Source organism: Schistocerca gregaria, chromosome 3 (genome assembly GCF_023897955.1).
Source record: "Schistocerca gregaria isolate iqSchGreg1 chromosome 3, iqSchGreg1.2, whole genome shotgun sequence".
Classification (NCBI taxonomy): Eukaryota; Metazoa; Arthropoda; class Insecta; order Orthoptera; family Acrididae; genus Schistocerca; species Schistocerca gregaria.
Window position 1 is genome coordinate 877,588,849 of NC_064922.1, and position 19,739 is coordinate 877,608,587.

Below are 19,739 nucleotides of genomic sequence, written 5' to 3' on the forward strand. Positions count from 1 at the left end.
GTTATTTTCGGCCTGCAAAAATTTGAAAAGTACCTTTTAGGACATGAAATTTGGATCTACACAGACCATAGTGCCCTTACATATTTAGACTCATGTCAGCTAAAACATGCTAGATTAAGAAGGTGGTCCCTGTATTTACAGCAATTTAATTATAAGATGATATACATTAAGGGTTCCGAGAACATCGTGGCGGACGCCTTATCAAGAAGTGTGAAAGATACAGGACAAGAAGGGAAATCTTTAAGAAATACCGATAATAATGAAGTAATGTTGGCCATCATGCAGCTCCAGGACGATGGCTTAATTAAGCGCATTTGTAAGAACCTACGGAGGGAACAGAACCAGGATGACAACATTAAATTAGTAAAGAGTAGATTAGGTCATCCAGACTACCCAAAATTACTGGTCTACTATAAAGTGCATAAAGATGTCTTATTTAGGCGCAGGAAAGACAGTGAGGAGAATTGGAAAATATGTTTTCCGGAGCAACATGTAGATGCACTTATAGACTACGTACATTGTAAGTATGGGCATTATGGCGCTCGTAAATGTATAGCTAAGTTAAGTGAAGTGGTAATTTTTGATAATATGTGGAGAAGGGTGCAACAGCGATTAGAATCCTGTGATCGTTGCCAGAAAGTTAGGGCCAACAATAGAACTATCCAAGGACAGATGTATTCAGTAGAACCACAAAATCGGCTGGATTTAGTAGCTGTAGATTTATTTGGTCCACTACCAGTGTCTAGAGGGGGATGTGAATATGTGTTTGTGATGGTGGATGGGTTTACTAAGTACGTAAAATTTTACCCAATTAAGAAAGCCAACTCTAAAGTATTAGTGAATAAGTTGGAGAAGGACTATTTTGGGAAGATAGGAGTGCCAAAGGCAATATTGTCAGACAATGGGCCCCAGTTTATCTCTAAGAAATTTAGTGAATGTTTACAACAGAGAGGTATCGATCACATAAAAATCTCCGCGTACTTTCCTCAAGGGAACATGTGTGAGCGAATTATGAAGGAGTTAAACAGATTGTGTAGAACATATTGTCATAAAAAACACTCCGCTTGGGCCAATTATATTGAATACTTCGAAGAAGTAATAAACCATCTGAAGCATGAAGCCACAGGATATGCACCAGTAGAGCTAATGTGTGACATTAGGCCGAATAATATTTTATTCGACCTGGTCGAGTTTCCAAATCTCACAGACATAGCCATCGAAGAGAAGGAGAGACTGGCACGTATTAATATAAGAAAGAAGGCCCTGGAAAGAAAGAGAAGGCATGACGCAAGAGCTGATCCCACTAGTTTTCAGGTAGGGGATCTAGTGCTAGTGAAAACTAGGGAAAGATCTAAGAAACTTACGTCAGAAACAAAGAAGTTTACCGATGAGTACGTGGGCCCATTTAGAATCGTAGAGAAGCCTCACCCAAATGCTTATAGACTGGAGTTTGTGAAATCACATAAGGTGTTAGGGCTTAGGAACATTGTGGATTTGAAAAGATATGTTCAAAAGAGAGACGTGGCCAGGAGTGAGTAGATACCTCAGAGAGCTTTGCACTCTTTGCAGAGCTAAGTGCGTGACGAGCACTAGGTCTCGAGTCGTTTGACAATATTTCTTCCACTTTCTTTTCCGTATTGTCAACCTACCTCTTCTTTCATTCAGAACTAAAATTCTATCGTCTTTCCTTCTTCTCTATCGTAGTTTTTAAGTGATAAAGTGTTTAAGTAATGAGTAGGAAAGAACCTCAGTGCAGTATAGGTTAAGCGTAAGGAATGAGTGTAAGAGAAAATCAAAAAGGATTAAGATACCTCAGATAAGTAATAAGTCTCAGTAAAGTAAATGTTTGGCCTAAGGTGTGAGTAATGCCCTTAGAAAGGTAAAATAACTAAGAAATGTAAGAGCCTCAGAAAATATGGTGACGAACATTGAAGCTGTTTGTTAAGTAACAGAACGATATGTTAAGACGTAGCATTAAGCTAATGTTTAGGAAAGGAAATGGAGCAGTACAGCAAAACTGTCTGTTCAATGAAGTCAGAGCCTCAGGAGGTGATTTAGTGGTAAAATGAGTAAAGGTACAGTGCAACAAGGTTGACTGTCAAAGGGGTAAAGGAAGTTAAGTTAAAGGGACAGTGCAGCAGTACTGACTGTCAAATGAAGAGAAATATGTGAGAAAAGGAGAAATAATGAGCATAGTGTTTGGCTAGCTCGATATTAGGAAAAAGTGAGGCTACGAAGGTGAGTAAATAAAAAGCTTAATGTTGGTAACCAGAGGTGGCGTTTGTTGGTAAACAGAGGAGATGTTTGTAAACAAAAGGAAGTGAGGCTACGAATGTAAACAGAGCTGAGGCGACGTTGGTAACTCAGGAGGTGGATGTATGTTAGAAAGTATGGGTAACGAGGTTTCGCAGATTAGTAGGAAACGCTTTAACAAATACTAACCTGAGTGTGTGAAGTATGAGTATGAGAGTTGTAAATTAAACCCGAATGTGACTAGAGAAAACCTGATGTTGACAAGAAATTGAAGTAACTCCAGATATGTGAGATGAGGAAAGTACCCATGACATCGATTCCATTTTTGACCAGAGACACACAAAGCTCCCCAAGTTTGTCGTAGAGATTAGTATAAGGATTGTAGTGTTGATAAATGAATAAGTAAATATGTATTTTTCAGTGTTTAATTTATGGTACAGGACTACAGGAGATTGCCTGGAGACAGAATTGTAATATTGATAATTTTGTGTATATTTTATATTGTTGTGTATTGTACAGGAACTGGAGAGTCACCAGTGCTGGCGGAGATTTATTATGTATTTGTGAACTATTTGTAGGAATTGTTTTTCTTAGTATTTCTTATGTAACCATAACTTGTTTGATTATGAGATGAAGAAGTAATTAAAGAGTAAATGTGCCACTTCGGTACTGCATTAGGAAAGTCAATTCACTTTTCATTTAAAAAAAAAAAAAAAAAAAAAAAAATTTTGAAAATTGTACATACTGTAAAGTAAATTTTATCAAAAATATGAGACTTTAGAGTCAAGCAGATAGCGCCATTTATCGCTGCTGTAGGTTAAGACGTAGCAGTTAGAAAGGGAACTGAGGCCAGCTGATGTTTCAGGTGCGCCGAAGTAAACAGAGGTGGTAGCACGAGACTTGAAATGGACCTCCCAAGCAGGACCCGGTCGAACTACGAGTGCTATCAAAATCTTAAGTGTAAGTGGTAAAAAAGTGACGCTCACCATAGCGATAGTAGTGTTAGTGTGCGTGTGACGTACATCAAGATAGTATTTAGGTTTGTTTTCTCTTTCAGGAATTTGTAAATAGAATTTTGTAATCTGAAAAATTTTTTTTTGAATGATGATAAAAGTGCATGTTTAGATATAAGATGTTTTGTAGGTCGTCAGCCCTAGGTATAAGTGGATGATTGATGTACAGGAACTATAAATGTTAAATAGCTGTTTGAGTAAATCTTTAATAGAAATTTTTTTAGAAAACTAAAAGTTTGTCATGAATGAAAAAATTTAGTTTCCTCAGGAGGTGTGTGGCGTCGCAACTAGTGCGAGCGCACAGTTTTCTATCAAATATTTACTGTGAAATGTAGACAGACTGTAAAGTAGCCATCAGATTAGCATATGTGCTGTAGCGGGCAGATTACCGGTGTCCGTTCGTCTGACGTCACGACCATATGGCATGTCTGTACCGTGAGAATGTAAGACCTGTGCGCTAACTAGCCGCGTGTATAACGTGGAACTTTCATCTTTAATAACTTCTAACTGAGGAACCTGAGGAAATTAAAAGTTAATATACTAGTTTCTGTTATGAATAAAAATAAGTCATCCAAATTTGAGCTTTGAAACCTGCATATTTTGGAAATTAGAAAAATCTTACAGAAAACGCAAATTTCTACAATTTTCGAGTCTAAATAAATACCATTATGTATAGATCACCTTCAGTGACCATCCAACTATGAAACAAAATCACCTTCCGTGCTTTTGTATTTATTTTGAGAATTTTACTTTTAGAAATTCACCTATAACTTTGTTAAAACCATAAATGTTTTGAATTTTTGTGAACAGTTATTTTATATGAGTAGGTGAGAGTGAATGAGTGTGCCTGAGTGAATGAAAGAGGGACATTCGCCATTCTTTGCAAGTGTATAAAATCTAGGTTGGAACTCGCAAGTGTTCAGACGATGTAACCGTGGGAACAGAGTCGCCAGTGGTTCCCCATCTTAGTGAATGTCGGATGTCCAAGAGTGTATGGTATTGTACAAGCAGCCAGAACGTTCGCGAGTATTTAAATAATTTCTGGAAATAAAGTAAAGTCTAGTTTTCCTTTCGGTTTGTTAAATTATACAGTAAATTTTGTGTAACAAGAAATCATGACGTAAATGATTCAGAAGTCATGACTGGTGCGTGCTAGATTTTGGCGCGAGGCGCACCCAAAGAGTTAATTCTGATTGGCTGTGTGATGTGTGAGCCAATGAGATGCGAGGACGGTTAGCAGACTAGGAGAGTGAGTCGCGAGTGGATGAGGGGTCGCGAAGGAACTGTGATCGAGAAGAGACATGCTTGATGTGTCCTCGCGAATAATGTGTAAAATGAAGTCATAAAACGGCTTCATCGGTTCGGTACTGTGCGATTTGAGACTGGAAGAGTCCAGTAACGCGTAGTGTGAGTTTGAGCGAGTTGTGACTTTTCGTTCCGCGAAAGACGCGAGTAACTTTAATAATTAAAAGCGTGGCGGTACTTCGTAAACTTTTACTAAGTGCTTATGGCGAGCATTAACGTTAAAAAACGAACTATTATTGAACATCGACTGCAAACGTGTATGTTAGAAAATCGTCTGTGTTGCAGTTAAGTAAATTCCGTAACTTTGAAAGCTAATTCTGGCGGGGTTTGAGTGTGGATAGAATTGTGAACTGAACTTTCTTCAAACGTAGATTAGCGGGCTGATGATCAGGCTTAAAGACAATAAAGAGCTTAAATAGAATTACCAACTTCGCGTTCTCGTTTGAGTAAACAATTACTACCATTCCAATAACTCAATTTATTTAGGAAGATTGCTCATAGATTGTATTTCAGCAAACATGTATCGCGGCCTCCGGTGAGCGGCTATTAAATTGCAGTTTCTTCAACACTGCTTTTCTGCAATTTTTCCAGTAGCTGCTATCAGGAGAGGCGAGTGCAGCAACTACCTAAGAAACGAGGTAGGTGGATTTTCTTTCAGGGAAAGGAAACTGCGCGATAAGAGCCTGACCCGTCGCAAGATCACAATATAGTAGTGATGAAGAGCAGGCTGAAGTTTAAGACATTAGTCAGGAAGAATCAATACGCAAAGAAGTGGGATACGAAAGTACTAAGGGATGAGATTCGGTTGAAGTTCTCTAAGGCTATAGATACAGAGATAAGGAATAGCTCAGTGAGTAATACAATGGAAGAGCAACGGACATTTCTAAAAAGTGCCATCACAGAGGCTGGGAAGGAAAACATAGGTACAAAGAAAGTAAGTCCAAAGAAACCATGGGTAACAGAATAAATACTTCACTTGACTGATGAAAGGAGGAAGTACAAAAAAAATGTTCCAGAAAACTCAGAAATGCAGATATACAAGTCGCTGAGGAATTACATGAATAGGAAGTGCAGGGAAGTTAAGATGAAATGGCTGCAGGAAAAATGTGAAGACATCAAAAAATAAATGATTGTCAGAAGGACAGATCAGCATGCAGGGAAGTCAAAACAGCCTTCGTGACATTAAAAGCAAGGATGGTAAAATTAAGAGTGCAACGGAAATTCCACTATTAAATGCAGAAGAGAGATCTGATAGGTGGAAAGAATACATCGAAAGCCTCTATGAGGGGGAAGATATGTCTGCTGTGATAGAAGAAGAAACAGGAGTCGATTTAGAAGAGATAGAAGATACAGTATTAGAATCATAATTTAAAAGAGCTTTGGAGGAATTAAGGTCAAATAAGGTAGAAAGGAACGGATAAGATTCCATCACAATTTTTAAAATCATTTAGGGAAGTGGAAACAAATCGACTATTCACGTTGGTGTGTACAATGTATGAGTCTTCCGACATACCATCTGACTTTCAGAAAAGCATCATCGACCCAATTCCGAAGATGGCAAGAGCTGACAAGTGCAAGAATTATCGCACAGTCAGCTTAACAGCTCATGAATCCAAGTTGATTACAAGGATAATATACAGAAGAATGAGAAGGAAAATTGGGAATGCGTTAGATGTCGATCAGTTTGGCTTTAGGAAAGGTAAAGGCATGAGAGAGGCAATTTTGAGGTTGCAGTTAATAATGGAAGCAAGACTAAAGAAAAATCAAGACATGTTCATAGGATTTTTTCGACCTGGAAAAAGCGTTCAATAATGCAAAATGGAGAAAGATGTTGGAAATGAAAGTAGGAGTAAGCTATATGGAGAAACGGGTCATATACAATATGTACAACAGCCAAGAGAGAATAATAATAGTGACGACCAAGAACAAAGTGCTCGTATTAAAAAAGGTGTAAGACAAGGATATAGCCTTTCGCCGCTAGTGTTCAATCTGTGCATCGAGGAAGCAATGATGGAAATAAAAGAAAGGTTCAGGAGTGGAATTAAAATTCAGGATGAAAGGATATCAATGATGCAATTTGCTGATGACATTACTGTCTTGAGTGAAAGAGAAGAAGAATTACATGATCTGCTGAACGGAATGAACAGTCTAATGAGCACAGAGTATGGATTTAGAGCAAATCGAAGAAAAACGAAGGTTATGGGAAGTCGTACAAATGAGAACAACGAGAAACTTAACATCAGGATTGATTGTTATGAAGTAGATGAAGCTAAGGAATTCTGCTACCTAGGCAGCAAAATATTCAATGATTGATGGAGCAACGAGGACATCAAAAGCATACTAGCAACGGCGAAAATGGCATACCTGGCCAAGATGAGTCTAATGGTATCAGATATTGGCCTACACTTGAGGAAGATATTACTGAGAATGTGTGTCTGGAGTACAGCATTGTATGGTGGTGAAACATGGACTGTGGGAAAACTGGATGAGAAGAGAATCGATGAATTTGAGATGTGGTGCTACAGACGAATGTTGTAAACTATGTAGACTGATGAGATAAGGAATGAGGAGGTTCTGTGCAGAATCGGAGACGAAAGGAATGTGTGGAAAACACAGATAAGAAGAAGGGACACAATGATAGGATGTCTGTTAAGAGATGAGAGAATGACTTTCATGGTACCATATGGAGCTGTAGATGGCAGAAACACTAGAAGAAGACAGACATTGGAATAAATCTAGAAATTAATTGAGGACATAAGTTGGAAGTGGTACTCTGAAATGAAGAGGTTAACACAGGAGAGAAATTTGTGGTGGGCCGAATCAATCCAGTCAGAAGACTGATGACAAAAAAATCTACAAATATAATTATACTGTTTGTATAATGACATAATATTATTTAGCAAATTACACATTTCGTATATTTCTGTACATAAGCTACAAATATGCATTACCAAAGCAATCAAACATAACATATATCATACTTATCAATGGGGTTGTCAATGTCAACATTATATTATGACAAATTTTAAATGCAAATTTTATTTATAAATTTAGATGAATGATTGAATAGTGTTACAAGGCAGTTACAGAACAGTTTTGAGTGGTATTGCTACATACATCGCACTGGCGATCAACAAATAGGGAGTGTGGTGTTGCAGAAATTGGGAATAAAGTTTGGTGGTGTGCAGAGGAGGCTGTGAACTAGGGCAGTTTGTCTTCAAACTTGGAAGTGAAAATTCACACACTAGATCACCAAAAGTGGGCATGAAGTTGGCAGAAAGTGGGGGCAGGTTGTGTCAGAGTGGGGGAGGGGGTAAAGCATTTGTAAGACAGTATAGAGTACCCTCTAATGTTTGTAGTGTAGACTAGAGGAGTCAGTCTTTAAAATCGTGATGAACATATATACACACATGATTGGAAGAAATGGGTGCAACGTGGGGGGGGGGACATAAAATGGGTTGGGACCAATGGAAAGTAGGGGCAGCGGGCAGTGGAGTGTGGAGGACAGTCTAGCAATCAATTTCCAAGGAAAATAATGATAAATAGAGTATACTAACCGAATCTTCCTCCTGGGGCACTCTGTGGTGGGATGATGGGTGACATCATAGGAGGGGGAGAGGGGTGGGGCAGGTAGGTTAACAGAGGTAACCCAATGACCTATTTTCTTGTCAAAATTTGAATTTCCCTCCATGACGTCTGTGCAATGTTGCCACAAGTATAGCCACCATCTTGCATCCACCATCTTGAATATATTTGGCAACAATGCAAGCTATCCCAGAAATCGCCTTGCCCCGTTACTTTAGTTGTCGTAATGTTAGTTTACAGTGTTCTGTTTGGTGTGGATGTTACAACGATAGTGAGTGTAGCAACTCCAGTGTTCCTGATTCTTGTGCTGATTGGGATGATAATACACCTTCTGTGCAGGAGTCTCTGTTATCTATTAGTGAGAATCATGATGCTGATGTTTAAGGTGTGATTCATAACTTTAACAACAAACTTGTCAGGATATTCAGCTGTTTGTAGTGTAACATGGATAATCGTTTATGATACTCTATGTTGGTACTGAAAGTGCTCTGTGTTCTTGTTTTTTGCATGATGCTTAAGGTAAACCAGCCAGAAAACTGCTAAGACAAAAATATATATGTATACTTATAGAATGCATCTCTATTATTCATGTAATCTTTTAATACAAATCACTGATTTAGATTATCTACATATATTTGATTTATTTATGTAAAAATAAACGTTGTGATGTGAACCATGTTCACAAAAATAGAGGTTTCACTATCATTTGAGAATACCACATGTTCTTGCAAGTTATGAGCAAGGTTTTGAAAAATGTCTCCTTAAAATTATAATGTGCACCCTGACTAATGAATAATGACACATTACAGTAGATAAATTCAGATAACACTCTTATTATTAATGATAAGGGGACAGCTATAAAAATGTGCCATGTAACTAATGTAAAAAGCACTGTTTCATAACTACTTGGTGATTCAGGAAGACACATCAAAAAATGGTTGACAACATGACTTTTTCTCAATTTTGGTTAATATAACTCAGATGACATGTTAGAAACATGTAAGATATGACTACATACATAGTTTTCAACTATTCCTCTGTTTGGTGCAAAAACGATCTTTTTGTGTCAGTTTCATAAATTTTCGAGTATCAAAATATGCGACAAAAATGACCATATCTTTTGATTGTATGCACTTAGAAGCTTACAACTTTTACGCTGACAAAGGAAATTTGAAATTGATACGATAAACGTATCCAGAGAAAAAGGGTCTTAACACACAAACAGACCAATAAAAACAGACTACATCTTCTTTGTGTTAAAAGGTTTGCATCACCTCGGTTCCGAGAGTTCCGGAACCTGTACAGAAAATTGGAATAGAGATCAACTTAAACATCATTCCGCCCTTTTTACTGCTCATTAAATATCATACATAGCTTGTTGTACCACCATACAGCGAGACCTTCAGAGGTGGTGGTCCTGACAGCTATACACACCGGTACCTCTAATACGCAGTAGCACGTACTTTTGCATTGATGCATGCCTGTATTCGTCGTGGCATACTATCCACAAGTTCAAGGCACTGTTGGTCCAGATTGTCCCACTCCTCAACGGTGATTCGGCGTAGATCCCTCAGAGTGGTTGGTGGCTCATAAACAGCCCTTTCCAATCTACTCCCGGCATGTTGGATATGGTTCATGTCTGGAGAACATGCTGGCCACTCTAGTCCAGCGATGTCGTTATGCTGAACGAAGTCATTGACAGGATGTGAACGGTGGGGGCGCGAATTATCGTCCAATGAAGACGAATACCTCGCCAATATGCTGCCGATATGGTTGCACTATCAGTGCGAGGATGGCATTCACGTACCGTACAGCCGTTACGGCGCCTTCCGTGACCACCAGCGGGGTACGTCTCGCCCACACAATGTTACCCCAAGACGGTGGGGAACCTACACCTTGCTGCACTCACTGGACAGTGTGTGTAATGCTTTCAGCCTGAACTGGTTGCTTCCAAATATCTCTCCGACGATTGTCTGGTTGAAGGTATATGCGACACTCATCAGTGGAGAAAACGTGATGCCAGTCCTGGGTGGTCCATTCAGCATGCTGTTGGGCCCATCTGTACCGCGCTACATGGTTTCGTGGTTGAAAAGATGGCCCTCGCCATGGACTTCATGACTCAAGTTGTGCATCATGCAGCCTACTGCGCACAGTTTGAGTGGTAGCACGACGTACTATCGCTGCACGAAAAGCATTATTGAACACGGCGGTGTTGGTGTTAGGGTACCTCCGAGCAATAATCCATAGGTAGCAATAATCCACTGCAGTAATGGCCCTTGGGTGGCCTGAGCGAGGCATGTCAACAGTTCCTGTCACAGTGTATGTCCTCCATGTCCGAACAACATCGTTATGTTCGGCCTAAGACGCCTGGACACTTCCCTTGTTGAGAGCCTTCCTGGCAGAAAGTAACAATGCGGACGCGATCGAACCGCAGTACTGACCGTTTATGCATGGCTGAACTCCACAACACGAGCCGTGTACCTCCTTCCTGGTGGAATGACTGGAACTGATCGGCTGTCGGACCCCCTCCGTCTAATAGGGCTGCTCATGCATGGCTGTTTACATCTTTGGTCGAGTTCAGTGACATCTCTGAACAGTCAAAATCACTGTGTCTATGATATAATATCCACAGTCAACGTCTGTCTTCAGGAGTTCTGGGAACCGGGGTGATGCAAAACCTTTTTTTGATGTGTGTATAGTTAGGAAATAACAGTTTTCGAATTTTTCCTTTACTTACACCGTGAAACCTCGCTTCTGAACAAATTTCGGGTTCTATGCCAACGAGAAGCACCTTACACTTGTTATGAGTTAGGTTTGAAGTATCAAAATATGTAACATAAAAGGCCGTATCTTTTGACTGAAGTGACTCAGAAGCTTAAAATTCTTTCCGCACCAAGGGACAATAGGCCATAATATGATACAAAATTTGAAAGTGGTAAGTCTACCCTTCCGGAGCAAAACATACATTCAGAGATACGGACAACAAAGCGATCCTACTAGGGTTCCGTCTTCACAGATTGATTCCCGGAATCTTAAAAATGAATTTAGAAGGGCAGCAGTTACTCGAAAGGAAGAGAAGGCAAGTGTTTTATCGTTCTACGTTACCTGCCTACAATATCGTTATTTATTTAGTGTATAACAGTGTGGCAACAAGTTGCTTCGGAATTCTAGAATTTTAATGATCGATGCTCCCGATTGCTTCAGTTGTTCTAAGCCCAGATAGCGGAAATCTCAATTTTGCTGCATAGCTTGCTCGAGCATAGTTGCAGTACACTAAGTAATTAATCAACATGTCAAGAAAAAAGCACTGTACTGTGTTACAGGTTCTACGTAGGTCCCAAGCTGTTCATTGTGATATCGCGCCCAGAGGACGTGCGGAAAGTCCTGGCGTCGACCAAGACGCGGGAGCGGGACCCTGTCTTCATGCACATCCTCCGGACTCTTATGAGCGACGGGCTCATCACCAGCACGGGCGACATCTGGAAGAGGCACCGCAAGGTCATCGAACCAGCTTTCCACGCTGAGGTAGCACAATTTCGTTAGCGACCCACATTACTTTTTGAAATTGTTTTCTGTTTACTGCGGCGAATTTTAGGTGACAAACGTACAGCTCCGCGGATATTCGTTTGCAAGAACACTGGTTTCACTTGTTCCAACGAACCTCTGCATGACAACTCCGTTTCTGAACAATCGAAGAAACAAGACCGTCAACTATGTTTCCTTACACGTCGTCTCGTAACCCCTGTGTTTCCTCAGGTACTCAACATAACCACAACACGGTGCGTTTACACACTGATTATCGAGTCAGTTTTCGAAAGTGTCATTGTCAAAAGGATGTTGTGTACGAGATGTTTTCAAACATTAACGGTAATATTTTAATTTCGCCTGGAGTATTAGTCCGAATTTCCGTTGCTGTGTTGTTAAACATTTATGAAAAATTTCTGTACATTATTATCCGTATCGGATTTTAGTTTGTTGTCAGCTGTTTCTGTAGTATTGGTGACTATTTACTTTGTATGAAACTGAACCAGGGAATTTGTATTAAATAATTTTGATATAAGAACGGATTGAAGTGCATCAAAGTCTTAGAAATGCCAAATATTACTTTCTGTGAGTCGATTGTGAATGAAACAAGTTTGTAAATGGTGTAGTTGTTTCGAAGTAGTCCGTGAAGACAATGAAGGTATAAAACGCCCTGGGTGCATTACCACACAGTGACCCGAGAAAATCGTGGAAGAAGTGAAGCAAATGATTATGAACGATCAACGAATCAATCAGAGAAGTCACTGATGATGTTGACATATCAACTGGCTCAGGCGGTGAAATTGTTCCGGTTATTTTCAGAATGACTTCCGCTATCGGACATCGTTAATTCTTTGTATGCATTTAGTTAAGCCAAGATTCCGTCACTGTACCGACGCGTATTAAGCTCTCGATGACGCATCGTCTCGTCAAGAACTCTTTCAGTTTCCCTGCTTGATCAAGTTCTTTAATATGAAAGTTTTGGTTCATCTTCCGCTCATGGTCACTACTGGAGACGCCACCTATCGATCGACCTTCCTTTCTGGCCTCTTCTAGTGCACCATATGGTATCTGCTACAAACTGCCTTCTGCCGTTTTCTATCAGTTGCAAAAATAGTAAGACTATCAAATTTCGTATTATTCTCACATTCAGCAAGGACTGTGACCTTTATATCTACCTGTTGCCCATAAAATATTGTGAGGCCCAAAGCACGCACTTTAAAGAACCAGTTAGTCGTTTCTTATTTCCTCATTGTCAGTCGTAAAAGAGTACCAAAAGAAAGATCCTCACTGATGCCAACAACCAAACCCAACAGCTGCCCCACTCCTCATCTTCGGTCATGGCTAATTCTTCGTTGCATAAAATACTCAATACCCTACACCCACTCCTTCCGTATAACCCACGCTCTGTCCGCAGTTCACTGAACGACAACGCCATAGGAGAACTCTCGGCTTTCTGGGCCATAAAGAGCCCACACATACATAATAATGACAGTGGTAATACATCTTTTTACAGAAATTCCTGATGAAATTGCTACTTAAGGCTACAGCTACACGTCACAACAGAGACGTAACTGTCAAGTGTATGACTAACATCACATTTGTAAATATTTACAGTGCGCAGTTACTCGAGGTCTTCAGAATGCTGCTCTCAATGCAAACAGTAAAGTAAAAATAGCAGAAAAATACAAGTTCTGAACTTCATATTCCGAGTAAGCATCAGAAACAGTTCTGAACGAGCACTACATTGTTAATAACCACAATAAATTGTTTCTCAGCAAACCTGCAAATTTACAGTGTGCAATGCCTCCCTTCTCCATGGTGAATTGAATTGCCACCAACTTTGCAGATGGGACTCTTCTCCAATCAGCCTGCTTGCTATGAGTCGACTTATCTCAAATTAAAAGATGGAGTCTCAGAGGCTGGTGGCACAGGTCTCGCGGGCGATAGCAGCTTAAGAAGGCATTGTAGACCACATCGTCGGGGGCCGAGATGTGTTTTGCCGGCCTTCTGAAGTGTCCGTTGCTACATCAAATGGCTCCCCTCATGACGTGCTATCATCTCATCGCAAAATATGTGCATGATTCGCAGGAAGTGTTGCATACGTCGAACGTAGGGACGTTACTCACTCAGGGAAAAGACGGCATGGATCCTTGAGTATTGAATAGCGTCACAATTTATGTGTTAAATCGTCTATGTGAGGGTGTGAGGGTTACACTAAACTGGCAGTGGTGCATCGGAAAAGAACTACATGACTCCCAGGAAGTGTTCCACATGTCGAACGTAGACGTGTAACACGCTCGGGGAAAAGTCGGCATGGATCCTTGAGTACTGAATAGCGACGCAATTTCTGTGTTACATCGTCAGTGCGAGGGAGCGAGAGTTACAGTATACTGTCAGTAGTGCATCGGAAGAAAGCTACGTCACTCCCACTAGGTGTCCCTTACGTTGAACGTGGGCGCGTTCCTCTCTCGGGGGGAAAGTCGGCATGGACTCTTTAGTACTGACCTGCTTCCGACTCAATAGGGACACGATGCTGCGTCACTTTCCCTCCTGCACTCCTGCCCCAACCCCCCCCCCCCCCCCTCCCCGCGCACTGTTCTTCCCCATTGTAGGGTTTTCAGACTAATTATTACCTTAACATTTCATACACCTACATGAGTTGAAAAATCGTATGAAGTTAATATGCACAATTTCTGGTTAATGATAACATTTCACTCTTTTTCAGTCTTAAATGAAAATTATGAAGTATCATGTGTTAGTACAAAAAGTTGCTCTTAGAATTTGCCATGCTATTTCTCTACCAATCACAAATTTCTGATTCGTTTTCGGGGACGCCCACGCCTCCCTGCATCGGTTTATGACGCAAAAGCCACTAAGACTTTCTATTAAGAAATCCCCAAGCACTATGTTTACATAGTGTTTCTGCTGATATCCATCATTTCCTTTTTGCCGTGCGTAGCTGGAGCCAACCCAAACAAGTACTGTTCATCAAGTCTTCCATGCGATAACCCGTGTTGACGGAAGTCGCCAGTTTGCTTCGTGTTATGAGCAAAATGATTTTTAAATCTGAATGTTACGTGTCCATTCGAAAGAGCTGTCCCATATTACTCTATCATTTTATATGTATTAAAAGGGACTGTAGTGTAGCCAGTACTCCAGCAATAGCAACCGTACCTCCCTGGTCTCTGCTGATTACTGCCGACATGCCTCTGCGCGCTGATCAGTCGCTCTTTGAGTACTGGTTGTTTTTTAGTTTTATTGTCATGTTAATTCGTATGGACAAAACGAATGCTGCAGCAGACCAATGTGAGGACGTATAACTGCTCTTCTAAAATAATCAGCAGTAACCTCGACAGGGTATCTGACGCTTAATCTTGTGTGCCAGGAATGTGTTTCATTGTAACCATAAATTGCTGCAGTAACAGTTACCACACTGTCAGCTGACTATGCACTAGTTAATAATTTGTCAAAAGGTCAGTACCTTATGATCAATGTATACTATATATAATACACTATAGTTTCCTGTCCCAGTATATGGTTCCATAATATTTGAGAACCCCATATTACAGCTCTTTCTGATACACTATAGTTTTTCCCATGTTTAGTTATTATTTGACTTGCAAAGGCAGTAGTTCCATGTTCCTCTCGTTCTTCCACCTCTACTAGTTGGACTAGTTAGACCATAATCCCCTATCCACTACTCTTCAGACCCATGCATAATGGTAAGCTCAAATTTGGGTGACACAACTATGCTTTGATAGTTCCTCTTATAATCTTTCAAAGGCGATTTGACAAATATCAGTCAAAATAAAGATGGCATTTCCTTTCAAAAGTCAGCTTTCTTTACTTTTTATTCAAGGATGCGTATCCATTTTTGAATGGCTGTTACTTTCTCCGCTGAAAATATATGCCCCCAAAACAAATAATTGTTCCCTCATGAATTCTGACTTCTTAAATCAACATCATTCGTCCTCTTATCAGCGTTAAGTCCAATAACTCACAGTATTCTTTATTCTGATGCAATCAGTGTTTCGTCCACACATACCGTAATTCTAGAAGTCAGCTCTTTATCCAATACCTGATCTAGTGCTTTAATAGATGCAGACACTGAGATATTTAATCCCGACGGTACAGATTTGACCTGAAAGCCCTTGCTCCAAATAGGAATGATGAATATTTTTATAACATCTTTGGCTGATGGGAACAGATGTAAGCTGGTCACATATATACTTCGCTCCATCAGATTTTTTCATCATCTAGTCCATATTTCCTGGCCTATCATTCTCTCGGTTTAGATGGTGTTTAGAGGCTCTTTTGGAGTTTTAGAGATTTGGAGTTTCATCCTTCTACTGGTTTGACGTGGCCCACCACAAGGTCCACTCAGGAACCAACTTCCTTATCTCAGCATCTTATGTCCTCAATTATTTGTTCGATATATTCAAATCTCTGTCTTCTCCTACAGATTTTGCCCTCCACAGCCCCGTATAGTACCAAGGAAGTTGTGCCCTGATGCCTGTAACACATGTCTTATCATTCTGTCCCATTTTTTTGTCAGTGTTTTCCATATTTTCCTTTCTTTGCCAATTCTGAGTAGAACCCTCTCATTCATTACCTTATCAGTCCATCTTATTTTCAATATTCTCTGTAGCACCACATCCTAAACTCTCCGATTCTCATCTATTTCAATTCCCCACTGTCCACAATTCACTAACATACAACACAGTCCTTCAAACGTACGTTCTCAGAAATTCTTTCTCAAATGTAGGCGTAAGTTTGATACTAGCAGACTTCTTTTGCCCAGGAATGCCCTTTTTGCCTTTTCTAGTCTGCTTTTTATGTCCTCCTTGCTTCATCTATGATGATTTATTTTGCTTCCAAGGTAGGAGAATTCATTTGCTTTGTCTGCCTTATGATCACCAATCCTGATGTTAAGTTTTTCATTGGTCTCATTTCTGCTACTACCCATGATTTTCATTTTTGTTGGGTTTACTCTCAGTTCATGTTCTGTGCCATTACACTGTGCATTCCATTCAACAGTTCTTGTAGTTCTTCTACACCTTTACTGTGCACAGCAATTTCATCAACCAACCCTATCATCGATTTCTTTTACCCTGAATTAGAACCAGTCTTGAACTTTTCTTTTACTTTCGTCATTGTTCCATCGATGCACAGACTGAATAGTTGAGGCAGAAGACTGCGTCTTTGTCTTATACCTTTTTTTTATCTAAGCACTTCGTTCTTGGTCTTCCAGTCTTATTGTCTCCTCTTTATTATTGTACATATTGCACATTACTCGTGTTTCCCAATATTTTCCCTACTTTTTTCAGAAGTTCGAACATCTTGTGCCATTCTGCATTCTTGAACACTTTTTTCAAGGTCGATAATCATATGATCCTACATTGTCTTGATTTTCCTTCTAGCTTGCTTCCATAAGCAGTCACAACGTCAGAACTGCCGCCATGTGGGGTACCTGTGTGGTCTTGGGCACCTTGTCCCAGTTTGTATGACTCCCCTGTCAGAGGTTAGAATCCTCCCTTGGGCATGTTTGTGTGTTTCCCTTAGCGTAAGTTAGTTGAAGTCACAATTTTGGTAAACATTTTTGGAATACATTGATCAATAGACTATTAAATTTTAACTAAAGTTCAGTCTTGATCACAACACTTATGTCTCAATAACATAGGTGACCAGTTTCGGTTATATTTATATAACCATCTTTAAACCTGTGAAATGATTTTAGAAAATACTAGAAACCAGTCTTAAAATAAAATGAAGTGTCTAATGATGACAAAATTTTAACAAGATAAAATAAAACTTATTATACTTATGGCATCCTTGGAGGATGGTAGGCGGAGCTCTCCTCAGCTGCTATGGAGTCAACTTATGGTTATGAGTGGTGAGCATGAGGTTAAATATGCAGAGGCTCCGCGTACTTCCTCTCACACTACTTCACAACTGCCAATCAGCGTTCATAATATAACGCTATCGTCAAAGTATAAAAATACAAAATACACTAATAACATAAAATTGATTCACTTAAAATATCTGATTAACAGATAGTATGTTAAAACTTATTTATGTTTTACATAAAAACGGTAAACTACGATGTGTAACAGCTGTGCCCTCTGTGGGCAACCTTAATACTATTACAGTGTCAGTTAAATCAAATATGTAAAACTCCTTGGAGTTGTGGTATATGTCGATTATACCGAGTCGCCTACAACACAATTGCATCTTTGATGGATGTTGCAGAATCGCTTTACTTTAACTGTAGTTTTCATAGTAACATTCTTTATAACAGTAGGGTAGCATCCAAGAATACTTTCCGCATTATGTACGTCTGAATAACTGATGAGACCGCTGATTAAATATTTAGAACTCATCGATCTAATAGCATTTTTATAATAATCAATTTCAATTTAATAAAAAATTTTATATGTTGTATAGCACATTTTTCATACATAGCTGTTGCCACGAGTATAACTAATCTTATATTTTAAAACAAAAGAGTAGGTGCATCTTCATTATAAAATTTCGTCAAAAACGCCATAAAAATATCTTTCGCGAAAATCTAATTGTTTATTGAGCAGCATTGTTGATTTGGTTTTCAAATGAGCATATATCTCGATTTCTTCTAAGATACTCGTAAGTAAGCCTTTATTTGCATAATGAAGAAGTTGTAGATTCTGCTCTACTGTCCCCTCAGCATGATTATTGAATGATATGTGATGGCAGAAGACAGATTTTGTTCGTGAGGTACCCGATGTATGTTCTTTGTACCTCACTGAAAAATTTCGACCTGTTTGGCCGGTATATACACTCCTGGAAATGGAAAAAAGAACACATTGACACCGGTGTGTCAGACCCACCATACTTGCTCCGGACACTGCGAGAGGGCTGTACAAGCAATGATCACACGCACGGCACAGCGGACACACCAGGAACCGCGGTGTTGGCCGTCGAATGGCGCTAGCTGCGCAGCATTTGTGCACCGCCGCCGTCAGTGTCAGCCAGTTTGCCGTGGCATACGGAGCTCCATCGCAGTCTTTAACACTGGTAGCATGCCGCGACAGCGTGGACGAGAACCGTATGTGCAGTTGACGGACTTTGAGCGAGGGCGTATAGTGGGCATGCGGGAGGCCGGGTGGACGTACCGCCGAATTGCTCAACACGTGGGGCGTGAGGTCTCCACAGTACATCGATGTTGTCGCCAGTGGTCGGCGGAAGGTGCACGTGCCCGTCGACCTGGGACCGGACCGCAGCGACGCACGGATGCACGCCAAGACCGTAGGATCCTACGCAGTGCCGTAGGGGACCGCACCGCCACTTCCCAGCAAATTAGGGACACTATTGCTCCTGGGGTATCGGCGAGGACCATTCGCAACCGTCTCCATGAAGCTGGGCTACGGTCCCGCACACCGTTAGGCCGTCTTCCGCTCACGCCCCAACATCGTGCAGCCCGCCTCCAGTGGTGTCGCGACAGGCGTGAATGGAGGGACGAATGGAGACGTGTCGTCTTCAGCGATGAGAGTCGCTTCTGCCTTGGTGCCAATGATGGTCGTATGCGTGTTTGGCGCCGTGCAGGTGAGCGCCACAATCAGGAGTGCATACGACCGAGGCACACAGGACCAACACCTGGCATCATGGTGTGGGGAGCGATCTCCTACACTGGCCATACACCTCTGGTGATCGTCGAGGGGACACTGAATAGTGCACGGTACATCCAAACCGTCATCGAACCCATCGTTCTACCATTCCTAGACCGGCAAGGGAATTTGCTGTTCCAACAGGACAATGCACGTCCGCACGTATCCCGTGACACCCAACGTGCTCTAGAAGGTGTAAGTCAACTACTCTGGCCAGCAAGATCTCCGGATCTGTCCCCCATTGAGCATGTTTGGGACTGGATGAAGCGTCGTCTCACGCGGTCTGCACGTCCAGCACGAACGCTGGTCCAACTTAGGCGCCAGGTGGAAATGACATGGCAAGCCGTTCCACAGGACTACATCCAGCATCTCTACGATCGTCTCCATGGGAGAATAGCAGCCTGCATTGCTGCGG

The 19,739-nt window shown here is 40.8% G+C and overlaps 1 protein-coding gene across 1 annotated transcript in view; it reads left to right on the forward strand.

Moving 5' to 3' along the window:
* LOC126355648 (cytochrome P450 4g15-like) overlaps window positions 1–19,739 on the forward strand; it is a 154,517-nt gene that overhangs the window by 60,318 nt on the left and 74,460 nt on the right. The window contains exon 2 of the mRNA XM_050006013.1: window positions 11,480–11,681. Coding sequence (XP_049861970.1) covers window positions 11,480–11,681 — 202 coding nt within the window. The remainder of the gene's footprint in view (window positions 1–11,479; window positions 11,682–19,739) is intronic.